Source organism: Temnothorax longispinosus, chromosome 9, assembly GCF_030848805.1.
Source record: "Temnothorax longispinosus isolate EJ_2023e chromosome 9, Tlon_JGU_v1, whole genome shotgun sequence".
NCBI lineage: Eukaryota > Metazoa > Arthropoda > Insecta > Hymenoptera > Formicidae > Temnothorax > Temnothorax longispinosus.
This window is the reverse complement of record NC_092366.1, coordinates 15,670,697-15,693,760: the sequence shown is the minus strand read 5'-3', so window position 1 is coordinate 15,693,760 and position 23,064 is coordinate 15,670,697. Positions and strand designations below refer to the sequence as shown.

Below are 23,064 nucleotides of genomic sequence, written 5' to 3'. Positions count from 1 at the left end.
ACGATCGACCAATGCCGTGTAGAAACGACAAATGAATAATGTAAGGCGTTCTTTGAAACGACTCCTTAATAGTAACGAGTGACATTACTTCTCGCGACAAATCACACGAATACCATACTAATTTACCACTATCTTTCTATAATATAAAACATAAAGTATTTAACCGATTAAAATGTAAAAAAAATTGTAAATTTTTTAAGAATATTAGTATAGAGACGAAATCTCAGAAGTAGTGAATGAAAACAAAATTTGACTAATATACAATAAAATTGGTAAAATTAATGTAACTTACAAAGATAATAATTATTTCACAAAAAATTAACTTAAAAGGGAGAAAATAGAAAAATTATCACAGAAAAAAAATGCTTTTTTAAGTACAGTATAAATCTAAGGTCAGATGGATTCAGGGCAGTTTGTTCAATGTTTTATGTCTTTACACAATCATTGCGTAATGAATTATTTTTTATTGCTGTATTAAATACGTTTGCATTTTTTCCTCTTTTCTGTATAATGCCGCGTAATTACCACCAAATAAGTTAGACTGCACTTTCAAGTTAGAATGACATTACCGAAGTTCGAACGATTTCAAGACGGGAGAAGTGAAACTTTTAATAATAAGGTCCAGTAGACGTAAACTTGCGCATTTCATACTAAATCGTTTTAATAACTGCAAGAGTAACTGTCCGACAGCAGGGTAATTTTCTATTTTGAATGAAAAAGACTTCAAATGGCATATTATTTAACAAGGGTTCATCTTTTAATCGCTTCGATACTTGGAGAGTTACAGCATATTAAGGTTTGTTACTTATTAAACAATGTACAATGTTTCATTAGATAAAATGCTATAATTAAAATACATATCTTGTTGCTAGCTATAAATATATGTAATAATTTGTTTTTTACTATTATTGTATTTATAATAAACAAAGTAATTTTATAATTACTTTGTTACTTGTATAATTACTTATATACACTTTTATTTCATGGACAGATATTCGGACCTCAACTTGACAACGAGCAACAAAGAAAGTTGATAATCAATCTAATCAAGATAATTTAGGTACTTTATTTATCTCACCAATCTAATAGAAATAAAAAAATATATTATTTATTGTATGTAACGCACCTTGAAAGTCGATGGCGCATGTTGAACAGTGCGGCTCTCCTGTTCTGCGGGTATCCACAGGATGCCGGGAGGAATAGTTCTTATTTCAACACAACTAGTTCTGTTTCTCGTGGTTGTAGGGCCTAAAGACTGTACGACACAGAAGCCGGTCCTCACGAAAGAACGCGCGCGTACAACTCACGGGAGAAAACTGACCGAAAGAAGCGCGGAACTTGGAGAGAGAACCGACCCCCGATATGAGCTGCTTTCGGTCGGTGTGGGTGTGAGGCAGAGGGACCAAAGAATAGTGATGATACGAAGGAGAAAGACGGGGAGAGAGAGAAAGAGAGAGAGAGAAAGGGAAGTAGAGGAAGAGAGAGAAGGAGAGACAGAAAAGAAAAAGAAGAGTATAAGGATATATGGAGGGGACGAGTAGGGCTGGTAAGAGACAGGGTGGTCGACTGGCGAGAGAACGAGATGGCTTGAAGAGAGAGACAATGGTGGGGACTCATTCATACTCCAACGCCCCCGCGAATTACGAGCACCAACTCCGGCACTCGTCGTCTACATTCGAAATGCGTCCAATGCCGCTTGATTAACAAATTTATCGTTCTTCGCTCTTCTTTAAGAGCATCGTCGGTGAAGCGTGTAAAGGAACTTCAAGAAAAATCTCGGAAACTATATTTTCGCTCACTATCTATACTTTTTTTAACATATCAGGATTTGTAAAAATTTTTAAATTTTTATACGAAAGAAAGTCTATACGACTTACAAAACTTTTATATAAAATTTTGCAGGTATATTGACTTTCTTTTATATAAGAATTTTTTAATCAATCTTGGATAGATTTGTTTTTAACAGTGCCTTTAAAAGCATCAGAGAGCTTCAACAGTCTTTAATTTATAAGCAAGTAAAATTTTAAAAACTTTTGAAAATTAATAAAGTATATTTAACAATTAAATTAAATTAAATCAGATTTTAAATTATATTGAATAATAGCCGCGGTAAAAACATTTGGAATAAATACATTTTATTTAAAATTAATTTTATTAAGATAATGATAACGACTTAACATATCATTTCAATAAAATAATTTCTACAAACAGCAAAGAATAACGTTAAAAATTGACACATATGTTATATTTGTACTTAATTAAAATATTTTTATTTTCATTTTCAAGAAAACGTTTACACTTGACTGACTTGATTGTAACAGCATTAACCGCGGATAGCTGCGGAAAATGGAATGCTCGAGGAAAATATCGTGATTGTCGTCTATCGCGGACTATTACGCTATTCCGCGCACGAGAGAGAGTCGGATTATCCGAACTCGTTTATCATCGTTATCGGTTGAAAATCGCATCTGCGATAGACGCTCATACATTAACGGCCTTTTGTTAATTAACGCATTTGGCCGTCGCGCGAACAATGCGCGTCAAACGGCGGTGGCTATTGAATTTCGGCGAATCGGGTAATCCGTTCTGCTCCGAATCCGTCCGTCCGATACATGCCAACTCGGGCAATCATGCGCTCACGTTTTATTAATCGGCATACCATTTTGTTAATTACGTGGCATTATGCAGCGGCGAAGTGCCGAGCGGAATGCGGAGTGACGCAGCTGCATGGCTCGCCGAAAAGCATGTTGAACATAACACGTGGGATGATGTGTGATACGTTCGTCCAACACCACCTGTTATAACTCTTGAAATTACGAAATCCTGGACTATACGCAATTCAATGTGTTTGAAGCTTGCCACGTGTTCAACCGAATGCCTCGCGGGTGGTAGGGCACAGCCATAATTTCAGCTTGTTGACCGGCGGCGTAACAACGAATGGTAATTAAAGCCGAACGCATCGCACGCCATAGCACTGTACATTCGAGCTGCAATGTCGATAGAAAATTTCATATATGAGAAAGTATGTGCGTAAATTAACAGTTTTATTAAAATTGTGGCATGAATCTAATGAGAAGCTTGGTAATTTTACGGAGAAACAAGAATATATCATCATGATCATTGTCTTTAATCCTATTCTTCCAAATATTCGTAAATTTAATTATATATATTATGGCCAATGATTACTATATATTTAGATGCCTCAGCAAATATTAACATATTAAAATTATGAAAAACAATTTGCATGATAGCTTACAAGGATTATGCAAACGTGTACGCAGAATTACATTTTTTGAGAACTTTTTGAAATAGTAGTTTTTATTCATAATATCTGGAAAAGACATAATGCCGTTATGCATGTATAAATATTGCAGCGCACAGACATCAGTGTAGATATAATATACATATATGTATATGTATTATACGTTAATAACTATGCAGATAAAGTTTGGAGCGTTTATTTAAAATAATTAAAAAATTGCCTTAATTAAAAAAAATTATAAAAAAGAATAAATATATATTTATATAAAAAACCATAAAATTATAATAAGAAATCAATTTAAAAGTAATAAACAAATAACAAAAGATAAAGAAGAGAGCAGAATCAAATTTTCACAAAAACGCTGAATCCTGTAATTTGTAGTAAAAAAATAATATACAAATGTAAAAACAATATCTATGATTCTTGACTGTAAGAATAAAATAATTTATTAATAATCGAGGCCCCCAAAAGTGCTCAATTAAGCTCAGTGCGTACTAGTATATGTAATGATGACTTGTATATATGTAAATAAAAAATTCATAACACGACTGTTCCTGCGTTTTGTGCCAAAATGTACAAGTGCGCGGACAATCTTTAAGATGCATGAAGGTAAGAGAATAATGATTTATTATCGGCCGACGCCTGGAAGTACTCCATTTAATCCGATATATCCGCACGTTTTTTGTTGCATTTATTATATCTTTATCTACATATGTTTCTTTGTATAAATCCTTTTTAATTAAAACAAATTTTTAATTTTTACTCCAAGAACGCTCCAAACTTCAGCTAAAAACATAACTGTTAAAGTAATATGATATAACATTTTTATTTCATAATTCAATAATTCGTGTAAACAAAGCAGAGATAAAAGTCATCATTTCTGAAACTATTTTTAACGACGTAGATTTTCAGAACTTTTCAATCAGAAAGCTTCGACATTTATCGTGGCGGCAGTTTTTGAAGATGGGGCACGTTCTACGCTGTAAAAGGAGGGTGGGCGTCAAAGGAAACAGCCAGTGACCTCGAAAAATGTTCGTCATATTTAGGACACCCGATAGACGATAACTATATTCCAGGATGCAAGCTGATAGAAACTGTACGCGTGCGACTCATCTTTATCGAGTCGTATTATTCATTCACATTTTCCTTTTAACTTACCTATTTACAGAATTATCTAGAAAATGATTGTATTTTGTTATATCATGCAATAGATGCAGAGAAAAAAAATATATAATTAAATATATATGATTAAAAGATACAGATATATATAAAATATTTTAAATTAATACTAAAAAAATTATATGTATATGCATGATATATATTTTTACTACTATTATTATATTTACACGTATTCAACTCAATAATTTTATATATGTATATATATTTATACTTTAAACGGAGCTTTCTTTCAAATATTTTTTTGTACATCTGTCTGCTTCTTACATCGTCACTCGGAAATGGATTCCCGTTTGTAGAAATGCGTAGGCGACATTTATCTCAGCTATCGTTCTATCTACTTTCGACAAAGCTGATTAAAAGCATTTTTAGCAGTGTGGTGTGTCGAAATAATTAGGTCACTAGATAAGATTTTATATTTTTGTAACAGCAATCGCAGCGATTTCGCGACACAGGATGGCGATGAACGGAAGAAACGGATGAACAGCGTCGATTAAAAAAAATCAGTTGGCGTTGATATATTACCAAATGATGACAGAGCTTGCGTAGTGGTTACGTTAGTGCGATAATATTATACTGAGTATCCGGCGATGCGACATCGCGTGCAATTTTACAGAGCTAGCTGCATGCGGTGAGACGTGAAAAACAGCATAATAAGAATGGCATATTCTTATATCGTAGAAGAAGCACCTCCCGACGACGTTCCCAGCGTGAAGCACGATATCCGACGCGCGAAGATATTTCTTCAGAAACACAGCACGGAATCGGGTGACAGTTTGTACGCGCATCACTGAATTTCCTGCGATAAAAGCTATACAATTGTATTCCCTTTGTCGCGTACTTTTATTTTCAATATATTTCAATATATATTTCACATATTTATTATATTTCTCCTTTACAGAAAAAAATTTAGCGTAGTAGAAACGATTGTATTGCATTAATTTTGAAATAATATTTTTTAAACATATGATAAAATAATATTTTTTAACGTTATAAAAACTTGAAAATGTATTAAATATAAATAAAGAATAGTTATTGAAGAGGAATAAATAAATTATTATTAATTTACTTCTTTATTCTTAGATATGACCATTTAGTCGAGCTTTTGGCAAAAATACTGGCCGAACGGCCACAAAACGCTGTTGATATTTTCGAGGAATACAGTAAAAAATTGAAAGAGGAGAGATTTAAGACTAAGACGGATTATCTTCGGGATCTGTACATACCGCCCGTGCAATACGACGATGCCAAGAAGCTCATTAAGCTCTTCCAGGTGCGGTCTGACAAGTAATAGATAATGAAACCACGACACACACTCCAAGTTTTCTTCAGATAAATACATGTAAATGACGCAAACGAGGCAAACTATAATCTTCGTTTTACCTTTCGATCTTCTTGCAATCATGGTAGAGCGTACAGCGGATTGACGACGACGAACAGGAGAAAATAGGGGACGAAGAGGAGGTCGATAAGAAAAAGAAACATCCCAACATGTTGGATCTTTTGTTCTACTTCGAGCAGACGGGTGTAGGATTGCCACGACACGAAATAGCGTTGCTTAATTTATCGATTCGGAAACTCGCCTCGACAATGCCACTTGAAAATATTAGGTATTTGATTTATGTAGCTATCATATTCCAAAACTATATCGCACCATATGTTTATTCAATAAATGTATCTTTTTGTTGTTAATTGCTATACCAGATTTTGGGGTAAAATACTTGGAAAACCTAAAAATTATTATATACTGGAAGCTGAACTTCAGGCGGATGAGCTTGCTCGAAGATTGCAGGTAAAATAATAATATTAAAATACAATTAAACTCTTGCTTTGTACCGTACAAAAGACATTGCATATAGCGATTCAATCTAATCTCTAAATAAATATAGTCTCATAAAAATGTTTGGTGACATTATGAGTGACGCTGAGAAAATTGATTATGCTATTCTTTGTATTCATTAATTTATTGTTATATATTCTCTACCATATAGCTTGAAAACATGAATTGAAGAAATATTTATCATAGAATTAAAATACCTATATGAGCTTTTCTTGAATAACTAACATATAATGCAATTATTATGTACGTAAAATCTTAAAATCTTGTAAGAATGTTATGTCACTTTCTTTAAAAATAGGAGGAGGAACATGAAATACAATCTAGAAGAGAAAAAGAAGAAGCTGAAGTCGAAACAGCGGTGAAACTCGCGGCGGAAGAAGCGGAAAGAAAAATCAAGAAGGAAGATATGGAGGGAACTGTCGAAACAACGGGAAATCCGCGCAAGGATACGTCAGAAGGAAAGCCTTTGGAGCTTGTCTTTCCATCGTTACCTGTTAATCCGTGGATACCATTGCCAGAAATACCGATCGAGAGAATTGGGAGTGGCCTCAATAAAAAAGTGCGCATTTATAAGTTCTCGATTATCGGAATATCAAAGATGACATTTGACGGCTGCGTAATGAATTAATATTTAGCCAGTGTCACGTTGCACGCTTCTTTTATAATCTCTCGCTATCTCACAGCTAATCGTATTTAGGTGTATTTTGTATGCAACACGCCTGGGTTAGACGAGTGGATCGAACTTCCGACGGTTACACCACAGCAGATAGTAATTGCACGACAGATTGTTCGATACTGCACGGGAAACTTGGAGACACCGGTACGTGATGCCTTTTAATAAAGGAGAACCCCTAGTTAGAGCGATGTTATTTGCGAACACGTCCATAAAGCATCTATAAAGTTAATCCACATATCGCTTTGTTATTCATAATATGTGATGGTATGCATATATATGACGATATCAGAGTTTTGCGAGACGATGTATGATAACAATGAACAAGGACGGCGGAGTGATTTATGGATAAATTAAAAATTTATTTTCTAAGCAATATCTATATATATATATATAGCAATTATGCGGAGAGATACCTGAAAGCAGTTATTAAAATCAAACAACGAACGACTTTTAAACTACAATAAAATTATTTTGATTAATCAATTCTATTCTTTTGGCTATTCCTCTAATTTATCATATTGTTTTTTGTTCCAAGACAGATTCACAGTTTTCCGCCGTTTCCTGGTACTGAGAAAAATTATCTTCGTGCACAAATTGCAAGAATCAGTGCGACCACTCATGTTTCGCCGATTGGTTTCTTTACATTCAGTGGAGAAGACGAGGATGAAGAGATAGAAGAAGAAAGGAAAGAAGGTAATACATAACAAATTTTCAATTCTTGTTATAAATTATCTTTTCAATAGACAATGACAGAAAAAAATCCAATAATTATTATTTATAAATTAACTCTATACACTATTTAAAAACAGTATTATTTACATATAGTCTACACAGAAGATTTGTCAGAAAACATTAATTATGATCCACTGCCGATCAAGGATCTTGTAGATCCTTCCATGTCAAATTGGTGTCATCATAGTCCATATATTCTCGAGCAAGGACGAACTGTGTGGTGGAATCTCGAGAAGGAGGAAAAGATTGTCGACGTTAGTTGATTAAATATTTTAGTTCCCACTGTAAAACTATCTTTCATCATTACTTGCAAAAGTACTTCATCAAGTTGCTTGATAGGGAGCTTTAATTACATAGGAAGCAATCGAAGAAGAAGAAGAAGATGTAGAAAAAGATGAAACAAAGATGATGGAAAAAGAGATTGGACCGCCTCTCTTAACTCCTTTATCGGAAGACGCTATTGTTGACTCCGTGATACCATGGACTGTTAGACAGTCGACATACATACAACCAGACATTGCAGTAGCTTTAGTTAGATCGAATATCTGGCCTGGAGCGTTCGCATTTGCGGCAGGAAAGTACGCAAGTGCATTTAATTTTTTTTCCAATATTAATATTTAAATTAATTTAAGAGCCAACTATTAATACATTAAAATACAAAACAATTTTATTTAAATTTTACACAGCGTCAAATTTAATGCAAAACAATTTGAAATTTATTTCATGCGTAACTTATCACGTACTCAATGATCATCACATTCCACTGCAAAAGTTTGCGGCTAATGATAACACAAAAAAAAATTATGCTGAACTATAATTACACTATAAGGAAATTAATGCGCATGGAATTACGCTAATATGATTTTAATGATGTCATTTCACAGACGCTTCGCTACTATGTATATTGGCTGGGGCCACAAATACAACGTATATAATTATAGTCCTTCTGATATGCCACCTGTTCAAGATCAGTACAAAATCGGACCGGAGATTATGGAAATTCGTGATCCTACTGTCAAAGAAGAAGAGGTTTATCAATTAACGCGTTTACCATCACCAACATTACCAATGGGTGATTGCTTAAAGAAAAAAATATTTTTTTTTATAATTATATTTTTTACTTTTTTACATTTCCTAAAATAATTTTTTCCTGTAGGAGAAAAAGGAATGTTAGATAAAAAGGAGGAAGAGGAGGAGGAAGAAGAAGAAGAAGAAGAAGAAACAGATGTTGATGAGGAGGAGGAAGATTAATAACTTTCTTTACATGTTACATGATACATTACATTTCTAAATTTCCGCATTACATGTTACATCAATAGTTTTCCTATAGAGTGCACCAGGAGAGTGATATAATCTGGTGTATCAACAATATAGTTTTACCTTCAAAGGATACTTTAAATAATTATTATACATTATGAAATATATTCTGAGAAAATAGTAAATATATAAGTACATTTAATATTATTAGAATAAAGATTGAATATTTTTTTTTAAGTATAGATTGAATAGTTGGAAAAATATTATATGTTATCATGTGTATCTGTTATGTTATCTTGGAAAGTTATCTTCTTTATCGAATATCTGTGATGCTACCATCAGAGAGAAGCCTGAAAGTGGACATCATGCTCGCGTTTTAAATAGAATTTGTCCACTGGCGCCATCTTCCATTCTTCTCTCCATTAGACGAAGCAATAATTTAAGGCGGTTAATTAGGCAATTGTGTAATCACTATCTGAAGAAAACTTTAGACTATCTTTATCTTATCATGAATTATCATACTAGTACTAAATGTCCTGCATAGACCTTATTACTTATCCATTTTTATTGCAGTATATGATAATGGCGATTACCTTGATAAAGAAGAATCTGATGCTACAGGAATGTCACATATTAGACAGATACTCGAGTCTCATGCAATATCCGAGGGCGAATTTTGCGATAATGGTTATGAATACGAATAAAAACCTAAATATTTCCATGCATTTTTTAAATTTTATTATTTATTATAGAAGTAAAAATTTGTAGAGAAATATTATCGTGCAATGCAATCTAAAAAGTGATTCATTTTTAAATAATGATCTTGTTATAATAATACAAACCATTTAACACTGCGTCTGTCGTATTTTATTAAATTTTTTCGTTTTAGAATTGCTTTTTATTAAATTACATATCGCGCAATATTAGCATGCATGTATGTCCTAATATAATATGCGTTTTAACAATTATGCAAATATTATGAAATAAGATTTCACTTGAAATTTAAAGTTGAACTATATGGAAAGAAACATTACGTTCAATAGTTTTTTCATGTGATTATTTTAACGCGCGTGTACACGTACATAACAAATTAACTAATAAATTTATTACATATATTTTGATCATAAAATCGTAAAGTTTCCACCGCAATATAACTAATGCTACGTGTTAACGCATCGTGTTACGATAATGCACGTTTAGTTTCTTAGCGATCAATAAAGCGCTATGATTGAAAGTAACGATAAAATCATAGACCCCCCCACGTACAACGTGTCAGTATAATTTCTGACACGTACGTATAAATTGTATAACAGTGAATACGATAAACAAAATTGTCTATAAAATAAAGTAAATACATCATGTTTTAGACGGATGTTAATAAATTAATTGATACCTTTAGTTTGCCTCTCTCAATGAATCCAATTCAAAATTTTCAGAAAAATTTATATACTTCAATGGATTCAAAGAAGACGCAACCTCTAGTTTTTACGAGTAAATCTTTCCAAAAAGTTTTACGTCTCCTGGGAATCAATAGTTACGTAGGCAGATTAAATAATCTTGCGCTTTTTGTGCTATTGGTCATCTTTTTAAATTATACAAATCATGAGTGTCAAAATAAATATCAGTGCAAACGTTCTACCGTAAAGTTTCTGATAGTGTATTCCTTGAGGGTTCTATTAATGCTGATTATACTGAGCACATCTCTATTTCGTCCAAAGCTATTTGCTTTCCCTCGCCAAGAGATGTTCATCGTGGATTCCATACTTGAGTAAGTTTCTTTTGTCAAATCTATATAAAGTATACATGTATAAACAAATGTCCTGTACTGACTGACTGACTGACTTATCAACGCCTAGCCCAAAACCCCTAAACCTAGAAACATGAAATTCAGGGAGTATATATATTCCTTCTATGACGTAAGCACCAACTATAAGAAGAGATTTTTAGAAATTCGATTCCTAATTAAAATCTTCTGTTTTGTACTTCGTGATTAATATGTGTCTCATGACTGTTCACTCGGGGCCCAAACTGAATGCGTGCGCTCGACGAAGATACATAGTTGCGGGATAAAATAACACCCTAAAGTGTATGCAATCAAGCTTATAATACTTTTATACATATAGTAAAAATCTTTTCACAAATATCTATACTAATTTTAAAATACCGTTAAAACATACCGTTAAAAAAAAATACTCCTAAAAAACATTTAAAAGATTAGCTGCTTAAAATTGAATATAAAATCAGACATTTAATCAAGTACTTAATTATACATACAATATATGCTTATAATTAATGCTAAATGAGATAACGATTCTTCAATTCGTAAAGTAACGTAAATTGATTATCGTATATATAATCACGAAATTTAATTAATGATCGATTTTACCCTTTATCATTAAAATTACTAATAAGATATATGTATAATAAATTTGTTGGCATTTTTTTTGTTAAATATATCTATCTTTAAGTGCGCCGCGTTTAAATGCAAAGTATTTAAGTCATTAGAGACATAAAAGAGACATCTAATGCTTTCATTACATTATGTTTATTTAAGACAAAGAGCAATAAAGTTTTCTTATAAAAATATTGTAAATAATCTTCTCATATGCAATAAGTATGCAATAACTAATATTAATATACACTACCGATCATTAATTTCAATACACCCCCAGATTTGATGATTTCTCTGTAAAGGATGAACATGATCCTATGTGTAAACAAAATATTATGCCGAAAATATTTGAAGGTATTGTTGCTGGAAAACAATTATTATAAAATCATTATTATAAAAGAACAACGTGGATTTGTACCGGGACGCTCGACGACGACAAATCTCGTTAATTATTACAATTTTTTAATTTCTGCTGTTGAGAGTGGATCTCAGGTTGACTCAGTTTATACCGATTTTAGAAAAGCCTTTGACTTATTGTTAGTTAATCATACAATATTAATATGTAAACTTCGATCTCTAGGGTTCGGAGATTCTCTTTTGCGTTGGATATCCTGCTACCTATCAAACAGGTCTCAAGTCATAAAATTTAATAATAGCTTCTCCAGAAGTATAAATGTTTTGTCTGGAGTGCCGCAGGGCTCACATCTTGGCCCTCGTCTTTTATTTGTTTTATTTATTAATGACATAGCTGCTTTTATTAAATTCTGCTTCTTCTTATTGTATGCTGATGACCTTAAATTATACCGTCAGATTAATGGACCTGCTGATGCACTTTTATTACAATATGACTTATTTGAACTTGAGGCCTGGTGTAGGAGGAACTGTCTTCGGCTTAACGCCTCTAAATGTTTTGTCATTCATTTTACTCATAGACGTAACTCATAATTATATAACTATACTCTTGATGGTTTACCTCTCTCAGCAGTGCGCGCAGCTCGAGATCTCGGGGTCTTATTCAGCGGACTTATCATTTAATACACATATACAATCAATAGTTTCATCTGCTTATAGAACGCTTGGATGCATCCTTCGATGGGGTAGATTTTTTAAGAATATAATCACTTTAAAATTATTATACTGTACGTTAGTTTGCCCCAAGTTAGAGTACCGTTCCATAGTTTGGTCTCCGTATTTTAAATGCCATCAGTTATTGATTGAACGTGTGCAGCACAAATTCCTGCGTATGGCTGCTTATCGGCTAGGTAATCCCATGTCAATTACTTGCCATGACTACTGCGCTATATTAGATAGATTAAATCTGCTATCGTTAGAAAGTAGGAGACTAACCTTTGACCTTACATTTATTTTTAAGCTTCTCAATCACTTTACTGATTGTCCGGATTTGTTGGAACGTATCTATTTTAACATCCCGACTAGAGAATTAAGACAGTACTCCATCTTCCACACCGGGTATCACCGTACTTTGTATAGCGCAAATTCTTGTGTAAATAGGCTAATAATATCTGCAAGTAATTTCTCCAATAGGGTTGACTTTGGTGGCTCTGTATCAACTTTTAAACAAAAACTTTCTTGTCTACTTTTGTAACCTAAATGTTCTCCATATTATGTTGTAAAATTTTAATTTTATGTAATGTTCTTGTTTTTCTTTTCTCTTTGTACGCTAAAGGGTTTATTACCCGTTAATAAAGTTTATTATTATTATTATTGTGATATGTGTTTTACACAGAAATAAATGTACCTGCTGTTATAATTACTTCCGACACTTGCATGCATCGAATTTTTATATATTATTTATATAAAAATCCTTGAAAACTGTAGTTTTCGAAGAAACGGGGGCTAACAGCCGGAAATTGTCTGATCCCTGGAAATAAAGAAAATACGCGCGTAAGATCAAATTAAATGATCTTACGCGCGTATTTTCTTCATTTCCAGGGATCAGACACTATCCGGCTGTTAGCCCCCGTTTCTTCGAAAACTACAGTTTTCAAAGATTTATATGTAAATAATGTATAAAAATACGATGCATGCAAGTGAAGTGTTTATAACAGTAAGTGGATTCATTTCTGTGCAAAACACACGTATCATGTTCATCCTTTACAGAGAAATCAACGAATCTGGGGGTGTATTTGAAATTAATGAGCGGTAATGTATTTATCGTTATAATCATTTGACATTCGGAGATTTTTCGTGCCGCCTAAATCACAAACTTTTTCAGTAATTTGTAATCAATATTTACGAGATCTAGACAGTATATTGGACGCAGTTCTGCAATGTGGAACTAATTCCAAAAACTTTTCCGCTAGAATAAATTCCGCAAAATATATTAGAAATAAAATTCTGTGCCAACGTTATCACAAATATAATGTCTATAATCGGTAAATGTTTAGTATAACGCTCTCCCCTCCTATTTTCTTAAAACTTTGTAAAATTGTTTATTTCTGTGTATAAAAAACATTCTGAGAAGGAAAATCGTCGCTCAGGTCTCGTTTTTTTTTAAATTTAATTTTAAAATTTTGATGTCAGTAAGGTAGGAAAATGATAATTTACGTTTTTAAAGTACTGCGCAACTTCATTTGAAGGTCACGTGACAACTTTCTGCTAATTAAATACAAAATATCTGCTTAAAACATGTGTGTGCCCTCCCAGGTAGCACAGTTGATCTTTATGAATTCATAAAGATCAGATTCAGATCTTTTTGAATTCATAAAGATCAGCTGTGCTATCTGGGCTGCTTTAACGAAAATCACAACTTTTATAAAGCAGTGCATTCACACGTGTGTGCCCTGTTTTAACGAAAATCACAACTTCTATAAAGCAAGGCATACATAAGCTCAGAAAAAAGAAAAAAAAAAAGAAAATTACGTGTGTGTGTGTGTGCCCTACTTTAACGAAAATTACAACTTCTATAAAGCAGGATATACACACGTGTGTGTGTGCCCTACTTTAATGAAAATCACAACTTTCTATAAAGCAGGGCATACACACGTGTGTGTGTGTGCCCTGCTTTAACGAAAATCACAACTTCTATAAAGCAGGGCATACACACGTGTGTTTGTGCCCTGCTTTAACGAAAATAACAAGTTCTATAAAGCAGGGCATACATACGTGTGTTTGTGCCCTGCTTTAACGAAAATCACAATTTAGCAATTTATCAATTTTGGCCACGTACAGTATTTCACAACCATAAAATTTTAACTTAAGGACGTTCTCTCGTCCTTATACTAGAGAAAATCGATTTTCTTAGGATTTTCTTGAAACTGTGAATATACGTTAATTTAGGTGTGCTTTATGCGTGGTATAAATTTCAGTACCTCTTCCGGTATAAAAAATCAAGATACTGAGCCTCAAAGTTTCAACTTTTACTAATGAAAAGGTTTTCCAGGCCAAACGGTAAGAGATACGAGGTTGGCCAAGAGGACCAAAGTTGCTCCTCTCGTCGAGTTCTATATGGAAAAAATGCTAAAACTAAAAAAAATTAAATTAAAAATTTTTTTTTAAAACTTTGAGGCTCAGTATCTTTATTTTTTATACCAGAAGAGGTACTAAAATTTATACCACGCATAAAGCACACCTAAATTAACGTATATTCACAGTTTTAAGAAAATCCTAAGAAAATCGATTTTCTCTAGTATAAGGACGAGAGAACGTCCTTAAATGGCACCGTTAATGAGTATGCGGACAACTTAATTTGTGAATATAGTAACAAATGAAGTTGCGCAGTATTTAAAAAACGTAAATTATCATTTTCCTACCTTACCGACATCAAAACTTTGAAATTAAATTTAAAAAAAACGAGACCTGAGCGACGATTTTCCTTCTCAAAATGTTTTTTACACACAGAAATAAACAATTTTACAAAGTTTTAAGAAAATCGGAGGGGAGAGCGTTATACCAAACATTTACCCTATAATCTTCCTCAAATACAATTCCATGTGTCATATGCGTTTTTACAGGAAATCTCCAGTTTATGATCATCTGGCAATGCAGAGCTAAAAATCGCACATAAAAATGGCGATTGGGTCCTTATTGCACAACTGCATTCTATTACTCATAATATCTATTATGTTCTAGCCAATATAAATACGTTATTTTATTATAGCTATATTCGATTGCTTCATATTTCAGATTGTATGGCGCACAATTCACAAACAAAGATATTTTCCTCGCGCATCTGCAGGACATCGCGACCGCGATAATAGCATTATTGGACGTGATGAATACCTTATTGTACTTTATAATCATCGACGATGATACACGTTTTGGACATATATGCATTTACGTGTTTAGCGGGTACTGCAGAATGTGCATATTAATTATGAATGGGTTATTCAGTCATTACATATACGATATATATCTGAGATCTCGCGAATTGAATAAGATCGCAGTACAGCATTCAAGAGAAAACCTATCGATTTCTTATATTGATTCTACCGCAAGTTCAAATTTACTATTTAATAAATGTAACAATGCTGTAATTACCAAATTCCGTTCGATTCAACATATTCATCATAAATTGTATATTTTAGCGACAAAGGTAACTTTAACATAATGTTATCTGTAATTTATCAATTGATCTGAAATTGATCAATTGATTATTAATTTATTCATCATATCGCAGCTTAAACTATGGATTTATAATCAATTAACAATTAACCCGTAGAGGCCTTCGCTACTTTAAATTTGATGGTTTTGACTTCAAATTCGTATTATAATTAGCAATCTCAAAAATTCTTAATTACTAAATTTGGTATAAATTAAAATAATATTTCTTTTCTTCTTGTCAGAATAACGTCTTATAATGTAGCTATCTAAAGATTAAACTTCTCTATTTTTATAGCACTACAATTTTTACGAATGTTGATTTCATCCTAATATACTAAAAATACGAAGATTCGAATACAATTATGTTGTATAGCATGAATTACTGTTATAATTCAAATTATCATTCTCTTTAGTAATTCTTACTAATACGAGTTCATTTTTACCACCAGATAAATACAAATTTTAGTCTACCACTTCTCATAATGTCTGCTCTATATTTGACTTCTATAATTAATAATTTTTATAATGTATATTATTATATAACAACAAACCTTGGCATCTTCCGAATAATAAATGAGGTACTCATGGCAGTCTTCTATGCTCTTCAATTTCTGTACGTCAGTTACATTTGTCAGCGATCGAAAAATGCAGTTGAGTATTATTTACTTGCTTATTTATAAATATACAGAGCACTCCGTAATTCGCATCAATTATATAATATGTGTTAATTTTGCTTTTCTAAATCTTAATAAAAAACGAATTAAGTAGACCTAAACTATACATAATATAATTTCATTTTGAAGCAAAACAAAGGTAATCTTGTACTTTTTCTGCACTTTTAGCTAAAAAAACTTTTAAAATCAGATTACGTCCTTTTCGAAGCCATCTAGCTTTTTGTCTAAAATATTTTTCGATATTACCAATAGTTTCAAATATTCATATATTCGTGCGCATGTCGGGTGTGCATGCGAACATAGTTAGATGAGAGAGCGTGGCATAAGCGTGAGAGCGTGATTTTAATTTTGTTACTTTTAGTTTAGGCAAATGGCAATCATTTTGCATAATGCTTTCTTGGAGTATAAATCATTGCGAGCTGAAGTAAGATTATTTATATGTAACATTTTAGATACAAAATATTTTTGGATACTCTTTTGTATAAACTTATATATTTATTATTTAGGTGGTGCATTTTTCACTTCAGCTGGTCCATGAGAATTTAAAGTTTACTGCTTTAGGACTATTTGAAATCAATATTCCTCTCATGTGTTCCGTAAGTAAAAAATATACTTCTATTTATTCGCACAATAATATAATGCTGCGTGGTAAATAAAGTTTTATTTTTCTAGGTTGCTGGAGCTGTAGCAACGTATGCAGTTATAATCATTGAATTTGACAGAAAATATATTAATGCAGAGAATGCAACTACTACTACTGTTACTACTATTACTACTACATAGAATCACACCAAAAATAATTCTACAAGTGTTATCGCATGATTTGAATAATCTTAAAATTCTTAATAGTTTATAAGCAATTTATAAAAATTTAAAAACTTAAAATTAAAAAAAAGAAATTATGATGGCTACATCTATTTAAAAAATATATATATAATACTAATAATTATATTTAATTAATGTAGGGTACCCAGTCGTAGCCAATTTTTCAAAGAATCTTCAGTTGTCAAAAATCTTAAAGTTACTTCTAGTTTCAACATCAATTAGTTTTTTCAGCAATTTTCTTCGTTTAACAATGATACAAATAAGAGGCTGAATAATTACAATAATATAAATAAGAAGACATTTCATTAAATTTGCAAATTGTATTTTATCTGCTAATTGTTTTGTCTATTAAAATAACTTAGCGGACACCAACTAATAATAACATAAGACATAATAATAATGACGCGATGTTACTGTTAGTTGGTGTTTGCTGAAAAATCTTCTTAAAACCATCTAGATATTCTGGATACTGATCTTTTATTTTTCTCTTCAATGAATTTAAAAGCGTCTAATCAAATTGTGCTAATATATAGTGTACACTCGCGTTGTACTTAAAATGAAATAGATATATATTATAAATTAGAGTAGGACAAGTATATTTGTTTCACTCTAACTTTTATTGCACTAATATGCGCCAATTCAGGAAGTTCTTTAAAAAAGAACAAACCTTTATTACATATATGTCGATCATAAAAGCAAAAAGCAATTTTCATCGCAATATAACTCATGCTATTACATGTTAACGCGTTGTGTTACGATAATGCGTATTTTTTTTCTCAGCGATCAATAAAACGCTACGATTGAAAGTAACGATAAAATCATAAACCCCCACGTACAATGTGTCAGTAGAATTTCTGATACGCACGTATAAGTTGTACAACAGTGAATACGATAAACAGAATTGTCCAAAATCAAATAAAAATTAGGTAAATATATCATCATATTCAACGGATATTAATGATAAATTAATTGATTATATCTTTAGCTTGTCTGTTTTAATAAATCCAATTCAAAATTTTCAGAATAACTTATATACTACAATGGATCGAAAGAAAAAGCAACTTTTAGTTTCTACAAGTGAATCTTTGGAAAAAATTTCGCGTTTCCTGGGAATCAATCTGTCGAGTTACATAAATAGATTATATAATCTTGCGCTTCTTGTGATATTGGTCATTTTCTTGAGTCAAGACTCTTGGACGATCAATTGTTTATCTGATAATCATTGCGAGCAACGTTTTGCCGTAAAGTTTTTGATAGGGTTAACATATTCCTTGAAGGTTCTATTAGTGTTGATTATACTGAGCACATCCCTATTTCATCCAAAACAATTTGTTTTCCCTCGCCAAGAGACGTTTGTCATAGATTCCATACTTGAGTACGTTTTTTTTGTTAAATATAATTATATATTATTCAAGTCTTTATATAATTTTATAATTATATCAAGCGTCATTAAACGCGCGCGCTCGACGAATATATATATATATATATATATATATATATGTGTGTGTGTGTGTGTGTGTGTGTGTGTAGTGAAAATCTTTTCAAAAATAACTAATTTAAAATACATATCGGAAAAAAAACAATCTTTATAAAAAGCATATTTAGTTATATATACTTATAATTAATGCGAAATAAAATAATAATTCTTTAATTCGTAAAGTCAAGTTTTATCAGCTGTTATTAAAAAGCAAAATTTATCACAGATTCAGCTTTGTAACTTAAAGTGTATTAAAGAAATTGATTGTTGTATATATAATTACATCACAAGATTTAATTAATACTCGATCTCACTCTTTATATCATTAAAATTTCTAATAAGATATATGTAGGTGTAATAAATTTGTTGACATTTTGTTAAATATATCTTTAAACGCGCTTCATTTAAATGCAAAGCTTTTAAGTCATTGGAGACACAATGAAGATATTTAATGTTCTCATTACATTGTTTGTTTAAGACAAAGAGCGACAAAGTCTTCTAATAAAAATATTGTAAATAATTTTCTTATATGCAATAAATTATGGCTGATAATAATTTTTTCATTAATCATTTGACATTTAAAGATTTTTTTGTGCCGTCGTTATTACACGCTTTTTTAATTATTTTGAAATCAATATTTACAAGATCTGGATTGTATATTGGACGCATTCTGCAATGCAGAACCAATTTCAAAACCTTACTTTTCCGCTAGAATAAATTTCGCGAAATATCAGAAATAAAATTCTGTGCCAACGTTATAATACATGCTGACGTCAAATATAATTACCGAACTATAATCTTTTTCAAATACAAATCCATGTGTTATATGGATTTTTAGACAATCTCCTGTCCAGTTTATGATCACTTGGCAATGCAGAATTAAAAATCACGAAAATGGCGCTTGGTTCCTTATTGCATAACTGCATCTTATTATAAGTTGTCATAATCTATTATATTTTATTATAGCTAATATGTTCGGTTGTTTCATATTTCAGGTCGTACGGTGCACGATTCACAAATAATGATATTTTCCTCGCGCATCTGCAGGACATCGTGACTGCGAAAATAGCATTATTGGATACGATGAAAACCTTGTACGATATAATCGCTTACTCTAATTTATTTAAAGATATACCCTTCACCATGTTTAACTGGTACTGCAGAATGTGCATACTAATTACGAATGGGTTATTCAGTCATCACATATACGATATATATCTGAGATCTCGCGAATTGAATAAGATCGCAGTACAGCATTCGAGGGAAAACTTATCGGTTTCTTATGTTGATTTCACCACAAGCTCAAGTTTATTATTTAATAAATGCAACAATGCTGTAATTACCAAATTTCGATCGATTCAATATGTTCATCATGAATTGTATATTTTAGCGACAAAGGTAATTTTAACATAATGTTATCTGCAATTTATCAATTGATCTGCAATTGATCAGTTGATTATTAATTATCGATTATATCGCAGCCTAAATATGGATTTATAATCAATTAATAATTAACCTGTAGAGGCCTTCGATTCCAGCCATTTTAAATTTGATAATTTTGACTTCAGAATTTGTATTATAATTAGCAGTCTCAAAAATTCTTAACTACTAAATTTTGTATAAATTAAAATAATATTTTTTTTCTTCTTGTCAGAATAACATCTTATAATGTGGCTCTCTAAAGATTAAACTTCTCTCTCTATTTTTATAGCACTATAATTTTTACGAATGTTGATTTCATTCCTAATATACTAAAAATACGAAGATTCGAATACAATTATGTTGTGTAGCATGAATTACTGTTGTAATTTAAATTATCATTCTCTTTAGTAATTTTTACTAATACGAGTTCATTTTTACCACCAGATAAATACAAATTTTAGTCTACAACTTCTCACAATGTCTACTCTATGTTTAACTAATATAATTTTTTGCCTTTATACTATACATCATAGTATAGAAACAAACATTGACATTGAAATAATATTAGGCTATGTACATATGACATTCTTCTATGCTCTTCCATTTCTGTACGTCAGTTACATTTGTCAGCGATCGAGAAATGCAGTTGAGTTTTATTTATTAGCTTATTTATAAATATACATCATATCAGACCACTCCGTAATTAGCACTAATTATACAGTACGTGCTAATTTTCTTAATAAAAAACAAAATCAAGAAGTCTAAAACTATATATAATATAATTTTATTTTGAGATAAAACAAAGGTAATCTTACACCTTTGCTGCACTTTTAGCTAAAAAAATTTTTGAAATCAATTTACGTCCTCCTCAAAGCTTTTTGTTTAAATTATTTTTCAATATTACCAATAGTTTTGAATATTCATATATTCGTGCGTGTATTGGGTGTGCGTGCGAACATAGTTACTATAGTTAGATAAGAGAGCGTGGCATAACGTGATTTTAATTTTGTTATATACGTTTAGTTTCGGCAAATGGCAATCATTTTGCACAATGCTTTCCTGGAGTATAAATCATTACGGGCTGAAGTAAGATTATTTATATGTAACATTTTAAATACGAAATATTTTTGGATCGGTACTCTTTTGTATGAACTTATATATGTATTATTTAGGTGGTGCATTTTTCACTTCAGCTTTTCCATGAGAATTTAACGTTTACTGCTTTAGGACTATTTGAAATCAATATTCCTCTCATATGTTCTGTAAGCAAAAAATGTACTTCTATTTATTCGCACAATAACATATAATGCAGGATCTGTTAAATAAAGTTTTATTTTTCTAGGTTGCTGGAGCTATAATAACATATTCCGTTATGGTCATTCAATTGGACACAAAATTTGCTATTGCAGACAATGCAACTACTACCACTATTACTGCTATTACTACTATTACTACTACTACTACTACTACTACTACTATATACAATCACACCAAAAATAATTCTAGTTTGTTATTATATAATTTAAATGATCTTAAAATTTTGTAAAGTTTATAAACATTTTATTGTAAAAATTTAGAAACTTGAAATTAAAAAAAAAATTATAATGTTTACATCAATTAAAAAAATATATATATACATATATAATACTAATAATTATATTTAATTAATGTAGGGAACCCAGCCGTAGCCAATTTTTCAAAGAATTTCCAGTTGCCAAAAATCTTAAAAGGACTTCTAGTTTGATTTTAACATCAAATGATTTTTTCAGCAATTTTCTTCGTTTAACAATAATAAAAGAGGCTGAACGGATTTCAGCAAATCTGTAAATTGTATTTTATCTGTTTTGTCCATAAAAATAACTTATTGTTAGCGGACACCAACTAATAATAACATGAAAAATAATAACAATGACGCAATGTTACTATTAGTTGGTGTTTGCTGAAAAATCTTATTAAAACCATCTGAATACTGATCTTTTATTTTTCTTCCCAAATAAATATAAAAGCGTTTAATTAAATTGTGCTAATGTACAGTGCCTTTCTGTCCACAACTGTACACTCGCGTTGTACTTCAAATGAAATAGGTATATATTATAAGTTAGAGTAGGGCAAGTATATTTTGTTTTACTCTAAATTATTGCACTAATATGTACCAGTTTAGGGAGTTCTTTGAAAAAAAACAAACCTTCAGTAGTTGTTCTGCTAAACGTGGCCACATATTTAAAATGTGGCGAAAGCACAGTAGAAAGTTTTAGTGCAGTTCAATGCAGTGTGACAAAGAACAAGCCTATTGATAATGGGTGCATTATCCGTTTCATGATACGCATAATACATTATTTATTTTTGTTGTTCACTGAATGCCAAACAAGGATAAATGATCATGCGCACATCATGCACACATCATGCACACATCATGCACACATCATGCACACATCATATGTGAAACGAAATGTACCCCGGTTGATACGTATCTTAGTGGATAATATAATTCACTTGAATATTGTGAAATTGCTTTAAAAATATATTAAATTACTGAAGTTATAATATTAGAGTTCCATACAAACTATTCACAAATACCATTTTCAAATATATATTCTTTCTTAAGATTTATTTACAGAAACAATTAATTTCAAATCAATTTAATTGTTCCACAACTGTGAAAAATTTTATATTTTCGATAAACACACGAAATATTAATTTAAAGTTTCCGCTAATTCCATCATAATAAAAGAAAGCAAAAATAAATTTGATTAAAACAGTACTTATTT

The 23,064-nt window shown here is 31.3% G+C and overlaps 3 protein-coding genes across 4 annotated transcripts in view; 2 read left to right on the top strand and 1 right to left on the bottom strand.

Moving 5' to 3' along the window:
• Ppn (proteoglycan-like sulfated glycoprotein papilin) overlaps positions 1 to 1,326 on the bottom strand; it is an 87,587-nt gene extending 86,261 nt beyond the window's left edge. Inside the window, exon 1 of the mRNA XM_071789262.1 lies at positions 1,127 to 1,326. Within this exon, the coding sequence (XP_071645363.1) occupies positions 1,127 to 1,146 (20 nt within the window). The 5' untranslated portion in view covers positions 1,147 to 1,326. The remainder of the gene's footprint in view (positions 1 to 1,126) is intronic.
• Positions 1,327 to 4,739: 3,413 nt separating this feature from the next.
• On the top strand, positions 4,740 to 9,193 carry Rsph4a (Radial spoke head protein 4a). Its single transcript, XM_071788807.1, is given in 11 exon segments — positions 4,740 to 5,216; positions 5,522 to 5,711; positions 5,849 to 6,048; positions 6,143 to 6,230; positions 6,577 to 6,837; positions 6,976 to 7,098; positions 7,494 to 7,674; positions 7,792 to 7,940; positions 8,044 to 8,264; positions 8,571 to 8,758; positions 8,861 to 9,193. Coding segments are annotated over 11 exon segments (1,797 nt in total). The 5' UTR covers positions 4,740 to 5,097; the 3' UTR covers positions 8,938 to 9,193.
• A 1,030-nt stretch (positions 9,194 to 10,223) lies between these two features.
• On the top strand, positions 10,224 to 22,788 carry LOC139819153 (uncharacterized). Of its 2 annotated transcripts, XM_071788353.1 has the most exons (13): positions 10,224 to 10,290; positions 10,380 to 10,711; positions 15,482 to 15,890; positions 16,348 to 16,548; positions 16,934 to 16,996; positions 17,079 to 17,168; positions 17,245 to 18,323; positions 18,420 to 18,772; positions 19,870 to 20,272; positions 20,741 to 20,941; positions 21,320 to 21,382; positions 21,469 to 21,558; positions 21,639 to 22,785. In XM_071788353.1, the coding sequence occupies exons 8-13, from the start codon at positions 18,438 to 18,440 to the stop codon at positions 21,840 to 21,842; spliced, it is 1,296 nt and encodes a 431-aa protein (XP_071644454.1). In that variant the 5' UTR covers positions 10,224 to 10,290; positions 10,380 to 10,711; positions 15,482 to 15,890; positions 16,348 to 16,548; positions 16,934 to 16,996; positions 17,079 to 17,168; positions 17,245 to 18,323; positions 18,420 to 18,437; the 3' UTR covers positions 21,843 to 22,785. The 2 variants fall into 2 exon arrangements, with proteins under 2 accessions (XP_071644454.1, XP_071644455.1); XM_071788354.1 differs by lacking the exon at positions 20,741 to 20,941 and having other exon boundaries at positions 21,639 to 22,788.
• Positions 22,789 to 23,064: the final 276 nt, after the last annotated feature.